At 43.1% G+C, this 24,458-nt stretch overlaps 2 protein-coding genes across 2 annotated transcripts; both read right to left on the minus strand.

Moving 5' to 3' along the window:
* Window positions 1-380: 380 nt before the first annotated feature.
* Window positions 381-15,657, minus strand: LOC141016567 (segment polarity protein dishevelled homolog DVL-3-like). Its single transcript, XM_073491016.1, has 15 exons — window positions 15,048-15,657; window positions 13,169-13,238; window positions 10,198-10,313; window positions 9,606-9,718; window positions 9,058-9,190; window positions 8,247-8,337; window positions 8,048-8,117; window positions 7,637-7,776; window positions 6,973-7,049; window positions 6,461-6,528; window positions 6,165-6,314; window positions 4,237-4,368; window positions 3,639-3,806; window positions 3,282-3,485; window positions 381-1,711 (listed from the first exon to the last, which is right to left on the minus strand). Exons 1-15 carry the CDS (start codon window positions 15,206-15,208, stop codon window positions 1,353-1,355), a joined length of 2,052 nt encoding a protein of 683 aa, XP_073347117.1. The 5' UTR covers window positions 15,209-15,657; the 3' UTR covers window positions 381-1,352.
* A 1,236-nt stretch (window positions 15,658-16,893) lies between these two features.
* Window positions 16,894-23,836, minus strand: copb2 (COPI coat complex subunit beta 2). The gene is made up of 22 exons (XM_073491041.1): window positions 23,715-23,836; window positions 23,103-23,240; window positions 22,839-22,925; window positions 22,568-22,694; window positions 22,287-22,435; window positions 21,964-22,110; window positions 21,627-21,726; window positions 21,391-21,533; window positions 21,039-21,238; window positions 20,819-20,929; window positions 20,637-20,725; window positions 20,437-20,543; window positions 20,005-20,148; window positions 19,637-19,767; window positions 19,224-19,431; window positions 18,839-18,949; window positions 18,512-18,726; window positions 18,244-18,382; window positions 17,947-18,084; window positions 17,760-17,837; window positions 17,500-17,652; window positions 16,894-17,331 (listed from the first exon to the last, which is right to left on the minus strand). The coding sequence occupies exons 1-22, from the start codon at window positions 23,715-23,717 to the stop codon at window positions 17,236-17,238; spliced, it is 2,814 nt and encodes a 937-aa protein (XP_073347142.1). The 5' UTR covers window positions 23,718-23,836; the 3' UTR covers window positions 16,894-17,235.
* Window positions 23,837-24,458: the final 622 nt, after the last annotated feature.

Here is a 24,458-nt window from a genome sequence, read left to right on the forward strand (position 1 = left end):
TTTAATATGTCCTGCAGAGTCCACCTTAACTTTTTTTTTTTGTTTTTTTGTCCAAGCTGAATAAACTCTACAGGAGTTTTCCGCCCCTCTAACCACAGGGAACATCTTGCACAGGGGTCATTCAGTTCTGAGGCTACAAACTTAAAATGTACACAGGCTGATCTCCTGCACACACCCACAGCCCACACACACACATCTGTGCACCAGATTGCCAAACCTTCACATTCCTGATGTTGGACAGTCTGGAAACCACTGCCTTTAAATGCAAATATGACCTCAGGTACCGTGGAAAAAACACACACGCACACACACACACACTAGGCAAATTTCTGCTTCACAAACATGTGCACACACTCAAATAAACACAACACAAAGCAGTGTTAAGTCATAAAACTATATTTATAAATAAAAAGACATTTTTTTCCTTGATTAAAAGGTGTGAAAGACATGGTAAGAAATTTTTTTTTCCACTATACATTATCACAACACAGAGTCTGAAAATGCTCTGGTTAAACGGATGAAAATGCAGCTGTGTAGTGTAAAAATGACTCTTGAAGCTGGATGCTCATGTTTAGCGTTGAAAAATGAAAACTAGTTGTGACCAACTACGTATATAATAAAACAAATGCATTCTTACAGTAAGAAGGACTGCGATTCTCTTGCACTACATACAAATTTGTCCATTTCTTTCTCTCTTAAGTCAAGCAAACATTTAAAAAAAAGTCTGAATAAGCTTAACAGTTAGTGTTCATTTCAGCTTTCTGTCAGGGATTTTTTTTTTTTCTCTCGTTAGAGGTCAGGCAGAGGGGGGATTGAAAGAACAGACGGAGGGAAGAGGCTTCTTTCTCTCGGTTCAGACGTGAACGGGGGTGGGGGAGGACAGAGAATGTGAGATAAGGAAGGCAGAGAGGAGGGGAAGAGTGAAAGAGAAGAACAAATGAAAAACATCCATGTAGAAAAGCGCTGAGTCATCTTTCTCAGCTGTCCGTTTCCACTGCCTCCCTCCCTTCTCTTGCTCTTTTGTCCTCACGCAAACTCTTCCCCACCGAGGAGCGGAAACTGAGAGAGGCGCTTTGGTTCCATCTGGAGCGAGTGGGGGTGGGGGGGGTTTCTTCACTGAAGAAAGTATGGCCGCTACTACTAGGAAGAAAAAGCACAGAAGAGGAGGAACATTTCTCTCTGCATACACAACAGGGGGTTGCTTCCATGTTTGCTTTTAGGAAGAGTGGAGTCTTGGGTTACAGCTTTTGCAGTCTTCCCTCCTTCCTGTCCCGTCTCGCTGTCCTTCTCAGCCTCACATTGACACGAGAAAGCCCGTTCTGCTACTTTTTGTTATCGGCCTACAACCTTCGTTACATCACATCAACAAAGAACTCTCCGGCATTGCCCACCGCTAAGCGCAGAGACTGGCGCGAGGCAGTGAGCTCAGGGGGCACAGAGGAGAGCTCTCTGCCTGGTGGGGCGCCAGGTGCAGCTGTAGACAGATGTGGGGGCTGGGGCGGCAGGCCGGGGGGGCCGTAGACGAGGCCGGCACCGTATGCTATTGAGTGGGAGGTGGCACTGCGGTGGCTGAGAGAGCTGCGGACGCTTCGCTCACTTGGGGGAGCCACAGAGCGCTCGCTAGGAGCTCGGTGGCTCCTGATCTCAGTTTCACTGCCGCTGCCGCCAGACTTCCGACCCTCGTTCTTACTGCAGTTCGAGCCGCTGCTTCCTGCAGACACAGTAGAAGAGAAGACGATTATTATCTGAGTGTAATATAGAAACGCATTAGTTTTTTTGTTTTGTTTTAATAAATGTGAGTGAGCTATATGAGCCACTCGCTCCAACATGAGCGTTAGTGAAGTGACCCAGTTTGTGGGAGACTCTCAGGAGAGCTGCATGACTAATGCAGACGTGGTCACTGAGCATTCACTGCATTTCACAGGCAAGACGGCATACCCATTACCGAAGGCAATTACATGTTTTCATTTTATTACCACAAACAACCTGCTTGCTTTAGAGGCAAATTCTTCAGACTGATCAATTTAAAACCATAGCGGTTTCTGTGCTGAAGGGAACATTATAACATTTTGAGAAGCAGGCTAGTTTCATCACAGCCACAGACAAATGAAAAGATAGATTTTATCCCTCTGCATCGTTTGGACTGGTAGGTCTTGGACTAACTGTAACAACTCCAGAACTCATGTTGTATCTTGTAACCTAGTAAACCATACAGAAATACATTCAGTGGTAGTGAGCAACTCCAAAATGAAGACAGCATGTTGAGATATGTTGTGCAGTCAGTGGGCCCAGCTGTTCCTGCTCAGTAAATATCTCCATTGCGTAAGCAAACTGCTCCTAAAACCACAAAGTCTGCTTTTCTATTTCTACACATTAAATATACAAACAAACCATGTAAATAAAGCAGCTTTGGAATATTTTTTACATTTTTGACAGAGCTCAACTGTTTCCCTCAGCTCTTTGAAGTAAGCCAATTTTAAACATGCACTGGACCACAACTGTAGAGAAAGTGTGGAGATAAGAAATGTGTTGATATTCTCGTCTGGCTCAGGGTGAAACAGCAAACAAGATGTGAAACACAGAAAATGTAAGGAGGATTCCTTTACATCCCTCTGTGCAAAGTTACACGCCAGCCATAGTATTTGTCTCCATAGGCTTGAAAAGTGCATGTTAAAGGTTTGTAGTTTGCTCCATCAGAGCAGTTTTGCAGAGTAGTTTGTTTCATCAGAATATAGATCAGTTCATATTTTGATGGTATATTAATATGTTAATGCTCCATCAAAAGTTTAAAATCTATTACAGAGTGAATACTGAACTGAAGCTTGACTGCGCAAATAAAATCGCAATATCGTTCAGAAAAATCGCAATTAGATTTTTTTCCTAAATCATTCAGCCCCAATTGTGACAACCATTTAGCGTGTCTGTGTTGCCTTAAAGTTCGCTCTGGAGCCAAGTACCGTATTTTAGATGTGTTTTGGGGAAAACTAAGTGTTTGCAACATTCAGTGCAACGTAGTATTTACAGCTTACAAATGGGTAGAGGGGAAAATGAATCTGCAGCCACTGGAGAAGTCTTAATGGACAATTTGCTGCTTTTTTAGGTAAACCTTATCACCAAAATCTGCTGTTAGTGACATGAATTCAAGCTCACCACTGCTTTGAAAAGAGCATACTAAACTTATTACAAATAGACGAGTATAGATGAATATTACAATATATAATATTAATGTGGCAGCACTATTATTTCCTCGAACACATACAGTGCATTCTAACTACACTCACCGCTGTGCTGGCTTCCTGCACTGCCGGCACCTGGTCCACCATGGAAGGGCTGCGGCAGGTCATATGGGTGTGGAATGGGGAACTGGTAGGGCAGGGCCATGGGCCAGGGGGCTGCTCCAGGATGGGGCAGAGGGGGGAGAGTGTCCTGATCTGAAGCGCCCCCACTGGAACCATCATGGTCATGGAGAGACAGGTGGGTCATGTCTGTGGGAAACAGAAGAAAATAAATTATTAAGACACCTCACTTGAAGAAAACTTAAAATGTGTAAAGTTTGTCCTGCTGACCACAGATACAGACACAACTATACACACTCTGCAGATCTAAGCTAACCAAAGAGTAGCTGGGCGTCCACTTACTGCCGCAGAGGTCTCCAAAGATATAGTAGCACTGTTCAGAGAAGGTGATCTTGTTGACAGTGTGTCGGATGTAGCCGGCCTTCAGCAGGTTGCTGGCGTATTTACGGGCTTCTCTGCGGTCTGAGAACCCCTCCACATGATGGAAGAGCCAGTCCACCACGTCAGAACCTGAGGACACAAAGACAAAGACATCTCAGGTCCTGAACGAGCCATGCTTGCTCATCACATTGATCATTACTGCATGATAATTTCATTAATTTATATTTATGAGACATGTATCTGTTCACAGCTTATTTTACTGTTCAGTCATCAATAAATCAACAATAAAACAAAGCAAATACAACTGCAAAGATGTGCAGCTTGGATCAATAAAGGAAAAATGATATTAATAGATTATAAGGATGATTATAATTCTTCTTGATGAAAAGTAATTTAACCAAACAATTAAAACCTCTGAAATGATACACGAGGCTTCAAGGCATCACTTCAGCCACATCACTCGGCACAGTAGTCTACAAATGAAGAATACAGCTGTGTGTGCATGCTGATGAAGGAAATAACAAATGCTGGACCATGCCCTGTGCTTTCAAAGACATACCGATAAAGGCGTTAGCGATGGTTATCTTGAGCCACATCCTGTCCCGCACCTCCAGACCTGACTCTGGGCAGGCCATGGCCTTAGCGACTGTTGCCATGTCGCTGTGAATGGAGAGGTGGAAGTCATCGAATCCTGTGAACGATCAGAGGACATGCACACACGTTATCTCAGGAGCTGAACAACACATTCATTTCAACGATGAAGTAGTTTGGGTTTTTATGTTTAACACCACTGATCCGGTTGTGGGGACGATATAAATTATCTCACAAAATTATCAAAATGTTGTGGGACATTTGTTTGGTTTCCGACAAACTTACAGCATATCTGTCGGCTATTATCCTATCAAGACAACTCTGACCCTAACCCTAACCCTCAAATAATATTTGGTTTCCTGTGGTCTGGACTGTAATTCGACCCCTGTTCTTTCTCCATCATGAATCAGACTGGATAAGGCTGCATCTTTGTTTGAGTTGGACAACAACTGAGCTGGTCTTGATAAAACCCCAATAAAAACCAGATCATAATAACATAAAATGTCCTCCCTCAAACCGTATTATATCATAACATATAATTTCAAGAAGTTTCACGACATTCCAGCTGATAAGATGTTTTTATAATGCGTTTGAATTTTCCTTTTGGTGTTCATACTTTCTCTCAGTCTGCCTAATATATCTCCTCTTCAATCAGTGATTTCTTTTATTTTATTTCCCCAGGGAGCCTTGTGACTATCCCCCATCACAAAGGGTATGGAAATCTTCTCTTTAGAATATTATACATGTGACAGTTTGATATTCTGTGATTATTTATTAGATTTTCAAAATCCTAAGGTTAAAAACAATTTAAAACTAATATTTGAGAAATCACTTTTCAAACTTCTCATTTAAATGTTTCTAGAATTCACAAACCCACCAGCATTTTTCCTCTCTCACATAAACCTGACTTCCTTTTAATGTTTCAGTGCAGTGCAGGTTGTTGCAGCTGTGCACATTAACTACACTCTTTATGCAAAACTCAACCTTTGAGGTGGCCACTTTGCATTATGTACAGCACTACTGAGGCCATTTTCAGTGGAGAAACTGTTGCACTCATCTTGTCCACGACAGATTTCTCCATGTATAAAACAAGCTATTGCTCAGACTTCCAGGCACCAACTGAACATTTGTTGTTGGCTCGTTATCCAAAGATTATTTTTAAAAAATGCACTGTTAAACCATAAATTGTAACCAGACCTGCAAGGTGCAACGGTGTTAAAATGACTGCATGAAATTTATGTTCTGTCTGAGAGAAAAAAAATCTACAAAAATGTGAATCGTGTCAATATGTTCACAAAAGTGTGTCAGGAACGGAAAAACTTTTCTCCAGAAGGAAAAAACATCACTGTCGTTTCCAAAGATTACAGGGAAGATGGGCGTTGTGAGTTATGGCTTAGTTTTGACAGCAGATGGACGCTGTGAGGCTGAACTCAGTAAATGCTGGAACAGAGCGCGGTCGCAGGAATGCAGAGAAAGGGCAGGGCCACAGCGATCAACAGTAACTCTGAAATTTACTAACACATCTGAGGAAGATACATATTTTACTGCAGTTTTGGAGGTCAGGAGGTGGGAGATCCAAAATGAGAGCTGAATGTTGTAGTAAAAAATGAATGCTGAAGCATCTAAAATCCTGGAGGACTTTATGCCTCATATCATAATAGTGAACGGTCACATAAATCTAAGTTCTTTAACAAGTAGGTTATCAAAAAGCCAACGGAAAACACTGTAAATGCTGTAAAACTTAAACAAAAGAGAGACTGCACAACAAAGAAACACACTGCAAGAGGAAACATGAGAAATCCTTATAAAGACCAAAGTGAATGGAAAACTGTGACTAAGATCCAATGTAACTCGTTTTGAATTAAACAGGCAGCTGCAGGGGGTGCTGTGACTCACGTTCAGTCTCGGGGATAGAGCTGCTGATGGAGGAGCTGGTGGAAGTGACGGTGCTCATGGAGGGGCTCATGCCGTATGCAGGGTATACCCCGGTCATGGCCGCCGTGTGGGACACCCACGCGGCTGGGTCAATGGGCCGGATTGGCTCACCTGTTGAATCAAATGCAGGGAACGCAGTAAAGGTTGGTGATCTTACCTGTGCAGCACACCAAAAGAGATGGCTTTGCATGTATTTGCAGGTATGAATGTTATTGAAATGAAAAGGAGCAAAGGGAACAGGAGAAAGAAACACTCACTCCTTGGCAGAGCGAAGCAGCTCCGAGGGTTCGGGTCCCAGCACTTGGCCACAGTCAGAGTAATGGGGCTGGTGACAAACAAAGAGACAAAGAATAGATTCAACATTGGATTAAGTCATGTGCTTGTTTTTTGCTTTTGTTTTATTCAAGACTATTTTAATGTATTGCTGCTAATGGTACAACATGTAGGAACTGGCCACCTGTCGAATTCATAGACCAAATTAAAAGGGGGGCAACGTATCGCCAGAGTCACTGCTAACTGCTGCTAGCTGACTCATTGCTCAGAGCACCAGAAGCTGTTGTTTACTATCAAACTATCACCTCTTGAGGTATAAACTGGCTGCGGGCAGCTTGTTAGCATGTTAACTTCAATAGATATCTCTGCAACACATCAACATAATGTCAAAACTGATATTTCACCATATTGTGTTGACAACTTCAGTTAATTGCTTTAATGTTTTAAACTAAAATTCTTACATATTGCACCTCTAAAGAAAATGCATGTACTGTACCCTGGCTTGTGCACTATGTCCCTCAGTACTCGAACTGCATCGTCATTGCTCATGTTCTCGAAGTTTATGTCGTTCACCTGCAGGGATAAAATGAAAGAAAGAGAAAAATCAAAAAAACAAACTGCTATAGGAATAAACACTTTCACTTATTACAATAAACCTCCCCTACGCAAAGTCATTACTGGGACTGCTCAACATGGCGTGCCATGTGAAAAAACTGGATGTGGGTTTTTGACAATTAATGAAAATTGAAAGAATCATTGGATTCAGCTGGCGGACACTTGTACATTATTTTACAATACGAGTTAGATCACATAGAAAAAGTGGGAATGAGAATAAGGGAAAAAACAGGCTGCAGGACAACAGTTTGGAAAATATTAAATTACTTGCTGTGTAATGAGTCACTGCCATGTGCACTAATTGCATTGATCTCAGTTAAGAAAGATGTTTTTTTTTTTTAATCCTTTACACATGGAGATCTGAATCAAAATCCTGTGACTGGTTTCACATTACTAACTACTTTTACTTCACTGCAGGTGCTGGCACTAAAACCAAACACACACAGACTTTCCTGGTCCAAGTCCCAGGTATGCACAAACACACATTTTTCTTTCTCTGTGTGCATCTCTCTTTCTCTGTCTTTCACACACATACAGACACACACCTGCAACAGCATGTCCCCGGGCTCTATCCGTCCATCTGCAGCCACAGCTCCTCCCTTCATGATAGAGCCGATGTAGATTCCTCCATCTCCTCTCTCATTACTCTGACCCACAATGCTGATACCCAAGAAATTGTACTTCTCTGTGAAAAGGAACAAACAATGTGTACCCAAGAGTGAAGTGAAGCAGCACTGATGAAAGTAAAGACAAAAAAATAATAATAATAATAATAATAATAATCTTGACCTGCATCAATATGGAACAAATTAGTTACATGCATATTTTCCTATCTTGTGAAAGGAATTTTTCAATTTAGGCCCAGTGTGTGGCTGTAAAAGGAGACTTTACGCAGAGAAAAAGCTGGCTGTACTTGTCCCAACAAATCTAAACGTCCACGTGACAAAGCCACTTACCCATGTTCAGAGTGACAGTGATGATGTTGAGAGACATGGTGGAGTCTGTGATGCTGCTGAATGATGAAGACTGGGAAGAAAAGAAAGGAAATATGAGAAGAAGAAGAAGAATTAAGAGTCATAAAGTGGAATACGACTTTAATTGACAAGTCCGGTGCTGGTTTGCAGTCCTGTGCGTCTAAAGTGTGCGTGGTCTCACCCGGTCCATATTGGAGGCCTTAGGTTTCCGGCGGCGGCGGCGGTGTCGTCTCATTAGACGAGAGGAGCTCTGCTCGGTGGAGCTGCTAAATCTGAACACAAGAAAAGAAGAAAAACAAACCTTTTTTAGAAATTATACAGACGTATTGACTGGCTGCAATTTATAAGCTAACATTTATTGCTACACTATTAAATAAAGAAATTATACAATGTAAATGTAGTTATCGGAAAACATTTGGAACTGAATTAAGCTTAAAAACCACCAGGACGGGAACAGAAACCATTTTCCACAATGTAACTTGTCTAAACATCAAATTAAAGCCTTTCTGTCAACTACCCAATAAAATGTGCTTTAAACACTGTTTCCATAATGAAAGTGGTGCTTGACCAGCTTTAACTGCTTCTAAAACTACTATAAACCCACTTCATCTGGAAGTTGTGATCTGACTGATAATAAAGCATCGGCTGAAACCAATATGCAGAGGCTGAGGCAAAAATCCATTTCTTTATTTTGCTGAGAGAAACTCGCATACTGATGAAACTTTTATCCAGATTTGTTAGAAGTTGCATCAACAGGAAAAACATCCTGAGAGATCCTGAAGACTGAGAACAGCACAGTCTCTAAGTGGGTTGCAGATATTTATACGGCTCCTGGAGGAGAACCCGTGGGGTAACCACAAAAACCACCAGACAATTAGGTTGCACTCATCTCTGCCAAGACCCCTCAACTGAATTTCCAGATGCATTCCTCAAACAGAAAAGACTGTTCTCATTGTGAACAACAAGCTGAGGAGCTACACATGATGTCTGACCTGCTGGTTGCGTCATCATCCTCTGAATCAAAGCAGGACGTAGACTCCAGCTCGCTGCTCATGAAGGACGAGCAGCTGTCGTATTCGGGGCCCCCACGTCCCATTGGTCGCGAGTAGCCGTTCTGCCTTCCACCTGCAGTGAGACAGCATCATGATCAGGATGATGTACGTGCATGAAAATCTTTGCGTTTTGTTAAAACAGATTAAAGCTCAGACAGGGTTCATACACCTTTACCACAATTTACATTAGTCATAAAGATCAATACATCTTCACGACTGCAGAGCACCTACATGTTATTCTCACTGTGGGATACTGTTGCTTTTCTGCAACTTTCCTCCTAGTTACTCAAACCAGTTATCCAACGTCTGCACAGGCCTTGCATGCTTATAGGGTTATGGAGATGTGAGTCTCTAAAGTCACTGTGCCTATACCATAGGGTCAGCCTTTATTAAAGCCGAGTAAAGCACCAGATACATTACATCATGGAGATATAACTGACACACAGAGTACGATGTGAAAAACACTATGTAGCAAACATCTTTCTGACCGTGGTCGTTCGTGTGTTTCCGTCGCGGCCTCTCCCTCTCTCTCCTTTGCGACACCATGGAGCCGGTCTCTGTGTCATTGTCCAGACTGTCCCGACCGCTCGCTGCCTTCCCACTTCAGACAGAGACGGTGAACAGAAGCCAGAGTTAGTGTTTAAAAGAGATTACACATTACACCGCATCATTATGAAGGCAAAGTTAATTTTACAGCCACTAAAACACACATTAACTTGAAATGCTTCTTGTTATAATCCCATTCCAAACTGTGTTGAAACACTTTTCACTTTGCTTTACTTGCAGATGGAAACAAACTGCAATTACAAATGTAGAAAATGGTAATGACTAAGAAATCAACTTGACAACATATATGTCTAATTCATTTACAGGATGGTTTCCTCCTGGGCAGTCACAAGGTGACATACTTTTTTTCATTCAATTTGCCGTCTCCTCTGTTACTGAGCTTATTAGGAAACACAGACGGACTTATTCAGGACGCATGCACTGAGCCAAACACAAGTACGCATGGCATCTCTCTCACACATTTCACAAAATCTCCCTGTTGCACTCTAAAAGAAAAACAACACAAAGACTGACTGATAAGAAGGTGGTCTTGAGTCTCCGATGCCCCCGGTCCTCTCCAAAGGGGGTGCCGCCTCTAAACTATCTGCCACCGAGACTGCATCTGTGTTGGCCCCATCTCCAGAAACCAACTGTCAACAGACAGAGAGTCAGGTCAGTCAGAGGGTCGGACAAACACTCAAGAGGGAAGAACACACTTGAAAGACATGGAGCAAGTCGGCAGCTGACCCGCGTCAGAGCACTACTGTGTTTACACTACACCGTGGTCAATGGCTGGGTCGTATATGCCATCTTAATGTCACTCCCTTAAGCTGCTCAGCATTTATGGACGACAATGTCTGATTAAATGGAACGGTTCTGTCTTTAACTGATATTTTGCTGAGAGCATAAAGCTCAACATAAGCAGCTTTGGATTCAAAGAGTTGTGAAATAATGGATTTGTGCCAGGAGTAGTGATTTGTCTAACAGACATGTTGCCTAAGTTACCAAAGTGTGGGAAAAAGTGGGACCCAATCATCCATGACTGTGTTTTCAGGGGAAATTATATGAATTGTAACATTAGAATATTAGGCCTGTTTATATTTCCATCATTATTTCCTTTGACTGTGAGGACATTCCTTTGAATAGTTAGTCCTGCTTATTTCAGATTTTTTTCCCCATTCTGCCATGGATCTCGAGTTCTGCGGCATGTTGGATGTTGTCCATATTAGATATGAAGCATGTACTTGCATGATTTGCGTGCAAAAACCGGTTTAAAGCTAACATGAAATCAGTGAGAAACGGTCTCCACTATTAGCAGCCTGCACCTGGTTAACTGTTTATAGCTGGGCTATAATTCAACAAGTGTACTGTGTTGTAACGGTACAGAAGTACAGCTTTCTGAACAAGAGTCCAATGCAAAGAATCATGTTCAATATCAGTTTTTACACAGCAGGCAAAGACTGTTCATTTTGATGTTTAGTTTAGCATCACACAATTTCTTCTAGGGTTTGGGCTGCACGATATGGTCAAAAAAATGTTTTTGTCAGATATTGCGATTTACTGGGAAGGATTTCATTTCATTCATGTTCATCAAAAAATCTACCAAGATCAAGCTGATGTGATGTTTGTTGGTCTGTACACAACAAACATGTTTGTTACATCTGGAGAACATGAGCTTTCTTTAATTGCACCCCGGGGACAAATAAAGTTTTTTGAACTGAATTGAATTGAATCTCTGTCAGCTATTTTGTAACACATTTTGCTTTTATCAAAGACAAGTCAAAGCTTCTTGCAATTTGGATAATGCACTTAGACTTTTAACTTATTACACAGTCATAAGTAGGACTAATAGACTTTCTTTACTGATTAATCATCAGCTGATTGTGAAAAAAGCTCAGGAGGCCATGGTGACATCTCCAAATGTTTTTTTTTCCAAGTCCAAAAGACAAAGATGTTCAGTTTTCTGGACTGTGGAGAAACAGTAAATCCTCACATTTGAGAAGCTGGAGCCATCAAATGATATCAAATCAGACAGACAGGCGTTTTACTGCAAATTCAGTATATGTAGGAAAAAACCACGAACAAATAAAATGACTCAGTTCAGTTTCTGGGGTGACAGGGGTGTCTAAAAATGTCTGATTAATGTGTTTATCAGTGTGAGTGATTCGATATGTGAGACAGAAACTCTGAATGAAAGCAAACAAGTGGTGCCTTGAGCGCAGTTTAACTATTCTGCGCTGTAATAGGTCAAAGAAGCATCTATATATCAGAATAATAAACACAGGCTCAACTACTCATTTTATTTACCCCTTTATCCAGTTTATACTGTTATACTGTGTTTATTCTGCTTTATTTTCGGCTGACAGAGAGGAGAGAAGTGTATTTACAGCAGGACGGTTGAGGTGCACAAACATAAACTGAAAAAGAATAATGCGATAGAGACAATCTGTTTGTCAGCTGACGATAAAATATAACATGCCAGTTGAGGGTGGGGGCCTGTTGTGATGTGATGATAGTGAGCCAGGCCCTCAGACCCAAGAGGACAATCAATCAGGTCATTGAAACAACAGATGAGCGGTGGAGACAAACAAATGGACGCACTGTAACAGAGATAACGTTTCATTGTACGTGGAACCTTTCAACAGCCCCCCTGAGAGATAACAAATTCACACACACACACACACAGAAAGAGAGGACTTGGCTTTGAACCACAGCCAACCAAACCTCTAATGAAAATGACCACAACAGAGGGAAATCAAGACGAGCACGTTGGCGAACGTACACGCGCATCTAGCGATAAGACTGTGTTGATGACTCAGAAATAAAACCTATAATCATAACCACGCTGCGCTACATTAACCTAATGCTTTGGCCTTTCGCATCAGGACACAGAGCACTCTTTTTCTCTCAACTTGAGTCTCCCCACCCTGTGAGATTCAATCTTCTTGTTAGATGACACGCAGTGGGGCTCTTTGTTAGGTGGTATTTTCCTCTCTATCCTGTGATTTCACTTGCTCTTAATTCAATTTCAACGTCTACAAGAGAGGAAGGGAGGCTGAGCACCGGCACCAGATGTCTCTTGTGTTGTGGAGACAGAGTTATTGAGTTAAAATGATTTACTACATGCAAGTACATGTACGTGGCCCATGTGCTGCGTGTGGTGACTAGCATGCGTGGGGGACTTGTATGAAATTACTTAAAAACCATTGCAGCTCTTTCTCTGAACAAGTACTTAAAAAAAAACAAGATGCGTGTGTGTGTGTGTGTGCTGCTGCTGCTCGGATCATTATGTGATGATGACATTATCACACAGATGCACAGGGCCTCTCCCTGGAGAGCGAGTATGGTTGTGGTCACTAGTCAACAGATGGGAATCATTGTTATACACGAACGCACGCAGTTGCCACACAGCCACTTGACCACAAGAATACAGTGAACAGAGACAAGAGAAGAACAAAAAAATGAACAAATGAGAAAATTACTCCAGGATGTGTTTTGAACCTACCCATGACACCACGCGTCCATTAAAACAGGGCAGCTTGGCGTTGTCGTCAGATATTTCCTCCTTTACCACCCTGTAAAGAGAACAAAGCTCTGTCTCAGTAAACCTTTACACACAAAAGCACTCTCAGGGTAATAAAACATGGGGTTGCATTTACAGGCAATGGAGATAGACAATAGTACCATCAGCAAGGACGGACACTTGAAACTGGGACAACCGATGCACATTAGTTTAAAAACATTTCCAGCAAGATGAGTAACACACTGACCACAGAGAACGTCAGTGATGATTAATGCATAATAAATGTATTCCCTAAAACCTTTCTGCAAAGATAAAAATACTCCCCGATGCTTTCACCAGAAGTCAAGAAACATCATGTTTAAAGACAGCCGATTGTTGAGTCTCATCCCCAGGTTGGTGTCCGACCCGAGCTCAAACTCAACAATCGGCTGTCTTTCTCCAGGAAGTTACATTTTGCTGCTTTAAGGAACCCAAGAAAGAATAAAAGCAACATTTCTGCATGCTAATTAGATGCAGATTTCGAACTAGTTGAATTTGGCTTAATGTGCAAGATGTGTCAATCAAGATTTTACAGTTTAGCATTGTTGTGCAAAATCCCAGAAAATCACTGTTGGGGCAGCCAACATCACTGCCTGTCAGAGGCCACCAGCACAGACTTGGAGACCCAGTGACAAGAGGGCGAGTTGGGAATAAATTAGATCAGGAAATAATTATAAGAAATCCTTAATGTCTGTCTCTACATCACAGGCTGCTGAAAGGGAAAGCTGGGTTTCATAACAAACTGCGTCATCAGTCTGCTGAATCAGGTGTCAGATGGTACCTCAACAACACCTCCTCAAACAGTCCAGAGGACAAAACCAACCTGAGACTGCTGAGGCAATGATAAGATTAGCTGCACCTTTCAGAGGAAAAATCAATAGTGATGGTTAATGAGACATCCTCTGAGAGTCTGGGCTAAGTGTGGAGGCCAGTCTGACAGGTTGCTCAACGTATACCACAGCTCAGACTAAAGGTTTCTATGGTTTCTTTACAAGCTCCAGCTCAGCTCTTCACAACATGAATAGCTGTGGCTCCTTTCAAAACATGCCTTCCCCACTTGCAAATGTTAAAAAAGTTGTTGCCCCACCCTAGTTTGAGTTAAGCCAAAAACAACTTAGGAAACCTGGCTGCAATGTTTCCCCCCTTCTTCTTCTTCTTCTTCTTCTTCCTTTTTTTAAAACTATGTGTCTGCTGGGACATAAAGCCTCTACTTTTGCAGCCATGTTTTAACACAAAAGGACACGCTCATAAAGCTGCCAGAGTGATGAACAGGGCATTCCTGTGTCCAACTCTGCATTCCTCGGGCTAATAGACAACAACAGCAGGGGCCTGCTGCCCGAAACCGACCCACTCAAGCTGCCCCTTTACATTCTGACATTAGCCCGTTAGCATAAACATCCCATACATTAGCTTCAGAAGTAACGCCAATAACACGGTTATCACTAACTACCCCCTGTCTCTTCTTTATCTGAAATGAGTTAAAATTGCGATGCGGGGCTGTCAGTGTTCCCGAAACTGACTAAAACACCAAACTTGGTCAAGACGCGTAAGCTAGCCGCACACACAGGCAATGTAAACAAACGGGGTCGGGACGCTAAACAGACCAGCTAGCAGCGGCTAGCAGCGGCTAGCAGCTAACAAAGGAAACGCAATGGAGGCAGCTAGCTAACGATCGGCTGCCAGGTAACGTTAACCGATGACAACCCAGCTGGAGGCGGCGGGGCGGTGGGGGGGGTAACACCTAGCTAAGTTAGCGTTAATCTAGCTGTGGAGAAAAAGCGTCGTGCTGATGTTGAACACAATGAACCCCTTTAACAGTTACCCGAAGTCATCGTCCATGGATTTGAAGAAGAATTTGTAATTTGGCTTCTTGAGGACGTTTTTGAAGTCCGCCAGAGTGACTTTGTCCGCCGGCACCGACAGTTTCACCAGATACGGCGTCTCCTGGTCGTCGAGGTGGTAGATAATTTTGGTCTCCCCCATCTCGGACTGCGGCTGAGGCGAAGCAGGCAGGGTGCATCAAGCCGAGGGCCTGGCAGCAGGCTCCCTCTCGGGCCCCCGACTCCCCGTGGCGCTGGCGGCGGCGGCCGTGCCGTGGTCCTCCCGGCTCTCCCCGGCTGACCGACACGCTGCGTAGCCCTGGTTCTCTCTTTCCCTACGCCAGCCTGCTAATGTGACGCCTGCCTTTCTATTAAAAAAAAGGCACCTTGCTCCTCCACGAAGCGCCCGAAGACTGAATCCCGTTTGTATTAAACTTCCAATGCGCCGCTGAAAGCTGAGAAATACGTGGAAAAACTGTGTGAAAGCGCAGCAGAGATAAACAGTCTCCAGAGGGTCGGTTTTCTTTTCTCGCTAGCTGCCAGGCTCGGGACTTTGTTGCACACGAAACTGCACAAAAAAATTGTCCAAGCCTGCCTCGGAGGGGCGCCATCCAGAGGAGGGGAGGAGAGCGACAGCCTTCCCCGGGACAGGAGCCCTGCTGCAGCCGCGCATGAGTCGACAGGGGCGGTCACACACCCGGGCCGAGGCCCCTGGGGGAGAGGACGGGGGGCCGCGAGGGACAAAACTCATATGATGTGAGATAACCATGGATGGTGGTCGGCCCTGCTGCTGCAGTGTTGCTTGACTTCTACCTTCATCATCATTATTATTACTATTATTATTACTATTATTTTTATACTTCCCAGTTAGTAAAGCTGTTATAACCGCTGTGGCTGCTGTATCCCCCCTCCTCTTCTCTCCCACAGCTTCTCTGGCGCTATACAAATAAAGACTGATTGATTGATTGACAGTGTTTTCCAGTATACACTGGGAAATATCAACAGGTTTATTCCTTGTAGGATTTGGTCTAGATGTCCTGTGTGTTTTATGGGATTCAGTACATTACTTTTACTTTGAGATTTACTTCATAATAATTGCATTTTAACAGTGAATGTCCTTGCACTTGCACTGTAATCAAACCAAACAACTGGTACCAGTTGACCTTCGGAGCGAGTTCACCTCTGTGTCTCATCAGACTGACTGGACAGGGCAGCTGTCCTGATAACTCCGCCTCAGGCTCCAGGGCAACCAAGGCCAATAGATGTGATGTACTCGGCCTCATGAGTGACGAGTAACCTTATTTAGACACATAATAAGTCTCGTGGGTTTGGTAAAGGTTAAATACTCCCCATTCAGAAAGCGGTCCCGTTCAGAAAATAGCCTTCGGCCGTAGGTCAGGAGGTACAGCGGGTCGTCCAGTAATTGGAAGGTCGCTGGTTCGACTGCCCGGCTCTCCTGGCTGCATGTCTAAGTATCCTTGAGCAAGACACTGAACCCCAAATTTCTCCTGATGAGCAGGTTGGCACCAGGAGCCTCTGCCATCAGTGTATGAATGTGTGTGTGAATGGGTGAATGTGAGAAGTGTCGTAAAGCACGTTGAGCGATCAGTAGACACAAGTCCATTTACCAATTGGTCCGGCACTAACTCAGCTCATTTACTCAAGGACTGTACTTAGTCCTTGAATACCAATAATTGCCAACAATTACTAATTAATACCTTGTTAACTGGAACACGTAAGGTTCATTCCACTTTAATCAAAGGCTTGCCTCATAGGTTACATGTTGAAACTATGTTACTAGTATAACCATGTTGTAGCGTCTAGTATTCAACACTCTGAAGTCAAATGTGAATATGTACAGCAACCGCAGTTTATTGGACTGAATGCATTCTGATTTGACAACACAAAGCAAAGAGTAAATATAACATATCACTCAATGGACAGTTAGTGAAACAATCAATAAATGGGGTACAAAATGGAGAGTCTGAAATAGACATGATCTGTCTAGTGATATCATCATCATCATCATCATCACCATCATCATCTACTGTAATCCTGTCACTCCTGTTGGTGGACAATATAATATTTTTACGTACAAATACAAAAAAAGGGGGAAAAGGGAGTTTGGTCTCTTTCTCTGTTTTAAATAGGCTCTGAAGACTGCTGGGGATCAGAGTGGTCACACATGTCTCAGTCATCTAGAAAATCGTCGTCGAGGTTAACGTCTGTGGTGTCGATGTCGTCCAACTCCATGTTGTCCAGGTCCACCTCCAGCTCGTCCAGAACCTTCACAAAGACACACACAAAGGAGAATGAGTATTTTTTACAAGAATACTTACTATTCTCTGGAATCAGATGAAAAGGTTACAGATGTAGATAATCGGCCAAGCCTATAAATTGTTCTGTCCCTTTTGAGAACAAACACTATAATCAAAGGATAAAGACAAGGCCCACCTTATCTTTTTGTGAGATCTCAGGGAGTTCCTCTTCCTCTTCCTCTTCTTCTTCTTCATCTACTGCTGCAGGAGCAGCAGGTTCAGGTGTTGCAGATGTCACAGCTGCTGCAGTGACAGAAGTTGGTGCCACTGACTCCTCACTATCCTGTGTCTGCCAGAAAACGTGAATGAAAGAAAGCTTGAACATTACTGAGAATTGATTCCTCTAATTGTTGGTATAAAATCAGGTTACAATTATGTCTGAGACTGCAGACGAACCTTGGACACAAGAGGAATGAAGGTTCCTTTGGGCTCATACCCCTGAGCCTCCTCAAGAATATTCCTGTCTTCATTGAGCTGAAAAATGTTGGAGTTTGTTTAAATACATGAGGCAGGCTTGAGATGCAACTACAGAAATATTGTCTGCACAGAACACGACCACCTTATTTGGCTATTTAAAACTCACCGTGACAAGAGGATAATCTGTAGCAGGCCTGGTGGTGCCCAAGCAGGACTCTCGGAGGTAATGCTCAGCTGCGAAGGCTTCTTTCAGCCCGGGGAACAGATTCTCATACTCTGTGGGGTCTGCTAGGGACTCGGCCGCCTGCAGGCAAGATTCAGAGCAATGTGTCACGCTCAAGAAGAAATAAACAGATATCCAAACATCCAAACTCCTTTAATCTCTTTTTTAAAAGGCAAAACTTCTGGTCCTAAACTTTTACAGGCAGGGTAAACCTCCTAAGAATCCTGAAACAGAACTGACCTTCTGGTTGACCTTAGCCAGGTTCTCCCTCCACAGTTTAACCACACGGGACACCTGACTGGGCAGGTAAGTGCGAGCCAGGAAGGCAGCTTCAGGTAGTCGGTTTGTCTTGATCAGAAGCTCCAGACACTGATCCAGTCTGTGGAGAAAAGATGATATTTAGAACAGTCAAACATGTTGCCACGTGTTCAGTGTGACCAATACATATATATTCCCTAATCTGTCTACCAATGTCAGCGCCTTTCAGTCTCATATATCTGGTACTCACTTCCCCTGCAGGAAGTAGGTCATGAAGGCCACATTGTTCTTGCCGTCCCTCTCTGCTCCCTCGGCCAGTTTGCCCACCATAGTGGCGTTACCAGAGGCTGTGGCAAGGAGGAGCAGGCCGCCGTAATCCTGGGCGTGGTGCAGGCACTCCTGGGCCAGGCCGAATTGGCACTTACTGATAGCCAGTTCTGCTAGCTGCTTCCACTTCTGCTCCGACTGCAGGGGTTAGAATGACAAATATTAGAAATGGCAGAAGAAGAAGAAGTGTGGCAGTGTTTTTTCAGGAGGGGGAAAGATGTGATATGCCATAGAGTTAGTATGCTCTTACCTCGGCCTCCACAGCCAGCTGGTAGGCGATCTTTAACTCTCCCAGCTGCAACGCCAGCTCAAACCTGTGCTCTGGGTCTGTGGACACAGCCAGGGCCTGCTGCTTGAAACCCTGAAGAGACAAAGAAATAAAACCCATCAGCATGCTACAAGCACAAAAATGACATTTAAAAATAAATATGTCATCAGTTATTATGGTATTACTGATGGTGCCACTGCACAACCTTATTATATAGTTCTGCTGATGGCAGAGCAACTTTACACTTCACTTTCCAGTCCAACCTCGTATCAAGTCAAATAATACTGCATCTGGATATTTTCTGTTTTTAAACTGAGAAACTGCAGTTAAATAAAAAAGGAAATCGACTCCGACTGTATTTTCTTACCTGTTTCTCCAGGAAATGCGCCACCCTGGTCCGCTGCTCTTTAGGAATTGTGGGCAGCACCTTGTCCGCCATTTGAAAGTCCCTCCTCATTACGGCAGTCTGGTACTCCAGGACGGAGACCAGCAGTGAGTAGCTGACGATGTTGAGCTCCTTGTCTCCCAGGTAGAGACGGTCGTCTTTTGGTATGTAGCCCAGCAGGTACATGGTTCTGCAGGGAAGGAAGGGAGCAATCCAATAAACTCTTAAAGCGTAGCTGCTGTTTTTCTAGACCTTGTATGCAACAGTAAAGGGTCACTGTATTATTGTTTTCAGCTTAAAGTTTACAAGTTTCTTGGGAGATATACACAGCATTCACAGTCTAAATAAATACAATATGGCCACTTAAATTCAGGTTAAACCATCTGTATGTGTACCTGTCCAGGTGAGCAATAGTGACAATCTCTCCTCCTACATAATAGTTGAGTCTGTTCACAGAGCTGGTGTAGATGAAGCAGTCCCCCACCCACAGTCCAGTCTTCACAATCTCCTGGATCTCTCCCTGGACCTGGACATAAGAAACAAGGACACAAAGGTGAGACATGTATGGTATAGTTTTTAAGTGAAGAACACGCCTCCATTGTAAATATAAAGCTTCAAGATGAAGCTATGCTATGAACACACATTAAGATCAATATATTGGTTTTATGTGTGTTTTATCATTTTAGCATAGAAAGTAAAAAGATTAAATATAAAAATGCCATCCTAACAAGGGATGTGGAGGCGTCCATATTCACACACCCACCTCGAAGGCATCTTCAATACCATCCTCAGTCACTCCTTCATTGTTCTCTTGAGAGGCAGCTACTTTTTCTGCCATATAACGCAGAATGAAGAAGGACTCCTCTGTAGCGATGCAGACCAGTTCACCAGAGTCTGACCAGAAGATCTGGGAAAATTATGAACAAGAGGGGAAAACGGTAAAGGAGAGAATGAGATAGAGAAAATAAGTGAGTTAGTAAAATTACTGGAGAACAACGAGTCTAATAAATTATTTATATGCGGCACTGGTAAAGATCAAGATAGGAAACACAAGCCACATTCATAGCTACTTTGTTACATACAATTACACAAAAATCCGAACATGTAGAAGCAAATAATTTGATAAATGTTGCCAGAAACTACATTTATGTCATATGGAGACCAGGACCTAAAAGAAAAAGTAAGCCAGTCTTACGTGTTTGGGCTGGATCTCGATGCGACGGATCAGCTCTGTGTTCTCCCAGTCATAAAACGCCAGGCCATTCACTGACCTCACCCCAAGCAAGAAACCTCCATAAATCCCTGCAGGGAAGAGGAACACATCAAGTGAGCAATACAGTGGGAACTTTCCACTTCCAAAATCAGAAGTCTTCTATAGAACAATGTTCACATTACCTTCAGCTCCAAAGTCAGGCTTAAAAGATTTCTTTTCTTTGAAATTTTTGAAGATTTTGACGATACTGTTGCTTTCTCTGATGGCATATCTATAAAAAGAGGAGTGCATTAATAAAATATCAGCTCTGATACAGAGGTATAGAGTAGGGAATTACCTCATCCATTACAAACGTCACACTTACTCAGATGAGTCATGTGCCCAGGCAAACTCCTGAGCTGAGCCGAAGCTCTTGTTCCTCAAAGCCATTGCAGTATAGATGATATACTCTCCATCTCCGCACACCACAACAAACCTAGTGCACACAAAAATGCCCAAAATGAGTGACAGAAATCAAATTGTAAATTAATCTCTAATCTGGCTACTGAAGACAGTCAGAGGAGCTGGGCTGAGTGTATGCATACCTTCCATTCGGGTTATGCTGGATGGTTTGGGGGTAAATCTCACAGCTGCCCATGTCTTTGACAGCCAATGGCAGCCTCTCTCCGTCCTTGATCTCAGCGTCACCCATGGCCTTCAGGTTGGCTTGCTGTATTTCACTGTGTTTAGCCCAGATGATCTTTCCGTTCGTGTCCATAGACATGGCCGGCTCCTCCCGACCCACCTACACAGCAGAGGGACGGAAAGCAAAGCAGAAAGATGGAAAGAGAAAGAAGTTATGGATATTGTGCAAAGCTAAATACTTGCAAATTTCAAATGTCACTTTCGAACTCTAATAAAAAATTTTTTTTAAATGTTGCACTTTCTTCCACTCACCTTGATAATGATGCTGCCTTCATCGTAGCCCAGCGCCACATTGTTGGAGCCCCTGAGGCCGCACACGCACCACACTCTCTCCATGCCATAGTTCAGAGTGCTCTCCAGGCGGTAAGTGCTTGAGTGCCAGATCCGCACCGTACCTACAGAGGGAGGAGGTAACGTTGCATGAAGCCATAATAAATAATGATATGCTATAGTATGGACATATAAGGATGAGTTGGGTTACTGCTCACCATCTTCTGATCCAGTGATGATGATGGGCAGCTCCGGGTGGAAGCTAACACAAGAGACATTCTGGGCGTGGCCCTCCAGAGTCTGAACACAGGTCTTATTCTACAACACGCAGAGGAAGACATTAGAAACATTTATGGATCCTCACAGAAACGATGCAGCCGATCAGTTAGGAAAACATACATTCTTTTGAGTAGGCTAAAAACATAATGTAACTAAGCGACCATCTTTCAGCATTAAATTAGCCTGTGCACTGCTTAACAGCTTGTTAGTTCCATGTTGTGTTCTGTGGCCTACTCTCACCTTTCCCTTAAGGAAATGAACTGAAAAATGTCTAACCTGGTAGTCCCAGATCTTGACTTGTCGGTCATCAGCCCCTGAGATGAGGTAGGGCTTGTCTCCTCCACTGTAGTAGTCAATACAATTGACTCCTTTCTCGTGACCCTCCAAAGTGAAATTAGGAGACGAAGAGCCTAGCTGCCAAACCTGAAACAGGAGACCTTTAGATTATATATATGTGTGAGGTAAACATTTAAAAATAACTGTAGTCATTAAACAAGCTGCAGTACTGCAGTGAGATCCGGGTGTCCCCACAGTACTCCAATAATGAGATAAAAATAGCAGCTGTAAAGGTGACAACAGCCAAAGCAAGCTGTCTCTACCTTAATCGTCCTGTCCAGGGAGGCACTGGCAAACTGATTGTTGTCCTTGGGGTTGATGACAATCTGCATGACATAGTGAGTGTGACCCTCAAACACCTGGCTGCACGACCACTTCTTTTCCCAGTCCCACAGTTTGATCAACATGTCATCTGCGCAGAAACAGAAACCGTTCACATGCATTTGAGGACACCAGTATAAAAACACATTTGAGTTTTGTGACAAATAAATGTGAAAAGTCTAGTATGTTCACCAATCAAAATATCACGAGTTTACTAGCATACCACTGCTGGTGAGGATGTAGGGCTGGGTCGGATGGACAGCGATGCAACGGATGTAGTCAGAGTGGGCCTCAAACATGTGGACTCGCTCCAAGGTGTTGTAGTTGAACACACGGATCTGCATGTCATCCTGCGCCAGGAGAAAAATAGTTTGAATATGAGACAAAAGGCCAAGTATCTACATAGCACTTAAAACAGCCCAAATTAAGATCATACTCTATTTATACTACTAGTTTGTAAAGCTGTTGGTGTTATGGATGACAGTGTAGCTCACCGCTCCAGTGATGACCCAGTTCTTCCTTGCCACAAACTTAGAGGCTCTGACAGGGAGGTCACACACTTCAAAGGTCTTGACGAGAGTCTGGGGGAAAAAAAAAAACAGTGATGATTTGGTTACGGCTTGCTGCATCATCACTGCTTTTACGTGCCTGTCAATTCAATCTTTTATCATAAAGTAACATATTCAAACATGAACTTTTTAACCAATCAGTCTTTATTGTGTAGTGCATCTTTGTATGGGTGGACCATTGATCTGTACCTGTGTCTCGTGGTTCCACACACAGACACTGCCGTTGTACAGACTGGCCAGCATCCATGGCTCAGTCGGGTGAAGGTCCACACTCTTCACTCGGTCCGACCTGGCTGTCAGCCTCCGCTTAATGTCCAGCCTCAGAGGCTGAAAAGACAGAGGGCATCAGTGTCTCGTCTATGTTTTAAACTCTCAATATGGTGCACGTTACATGTGAACATATGGCGATTTGGTAAAAAAAAAAACACTGACTATCGCGTCAGTGTCAAAACCCGGAATAGTAGAACAGGTAGTAAAGCCAAAGTAAAGGTTAGCATGCTAACATTGAGCCCAATTCATTCCGGTGGTTCAAATAATCCTAAACTTACATGTCCTGTAACAAAACCATTCGTTAACTGGCCAAAAACAACTATAAGCACATACTAATCTTACAAACACACACGGTTAGAGATGTTAAAAGTCGTTAGCTTCAAGCTACCGTGCTAACTCAAGCTAGTTAGCCGCTAAGCTATTTACAATGATGCATTATTATGATTTGACACTGCTTACGTCCTTTAAAAACGAGCCGGATGACGCGTACGGACACACAACATGCTCCAAACTATGTTAAATGTCTCTTACCATGTTTTATCCCTGTGTTGTCGCAATGAGATCAAAGAAATGTGTTGCGAACAATTGCAATCCGGGGTCCAAATGTTGCGACTTCAGTGAACAGGGCACTGGAGACTGACGTGGAAGTTCCTGGAAGCCAATCTCGCGAGAGTTGCGCGGTGGAAGTGGTGACGTGACACGAAGGTCGGTCAGCTGCGACGGACTGCCACCGAGACAGGAAGAGAAAATGATCTGTTAAAGGTGCATTACGTAGTGTTGGGGAGGAAATTTTAATCAGAGGATTATTGACTGATTTTTTTTATGCCTTAATAAACTGAATAATCAAACTCCATGACTGAAACTGACCTTAAAGGACAACACAGTTTCATGCTGTTTTACTTTGTTTATATGTGGCGGACCCTGCCACCTTTCTAGCTTCAAACAGTGAGATTAGCTTGCTTATTCAGTTATGGAAAGAAATAAATATTAAAAATATTCTGAGTTTGTATTATTGCCTCATTATAATTGTAAATATTAAAACTCTGAGTGTGAATTTCTTCTCCAAAAACTACATAGTACCCCTTTAAGTTCAGATGCCTTTATACCAATATATTTACTAATTTGCTATATTTCATATGTCTGAGATTTGTTGAGCAGTGAGCATGAGATGACTGTTGTTTTGTCATTATAGTATATAAAAAAAGTATTACTGCGGTTGAAAACACTGGCATGGCCTTGAGTTTTTGCAAGGTGCCATGTTTTTGTTTTGTTTTT

The sequence above is a fragment of the Pagrus major genome, chromosome 21, assembly GCF_040436345.1.
Source record: "Pagrus major chromosome 21, Pma_NU_1.0".
Classification (NCBI taxonomy): domain Eukaryota; kingdom Metazoa; phylum Chordata; class Actinopteri; order Spariformes; family Sparidae; genus Pagrus; species Pagrus major.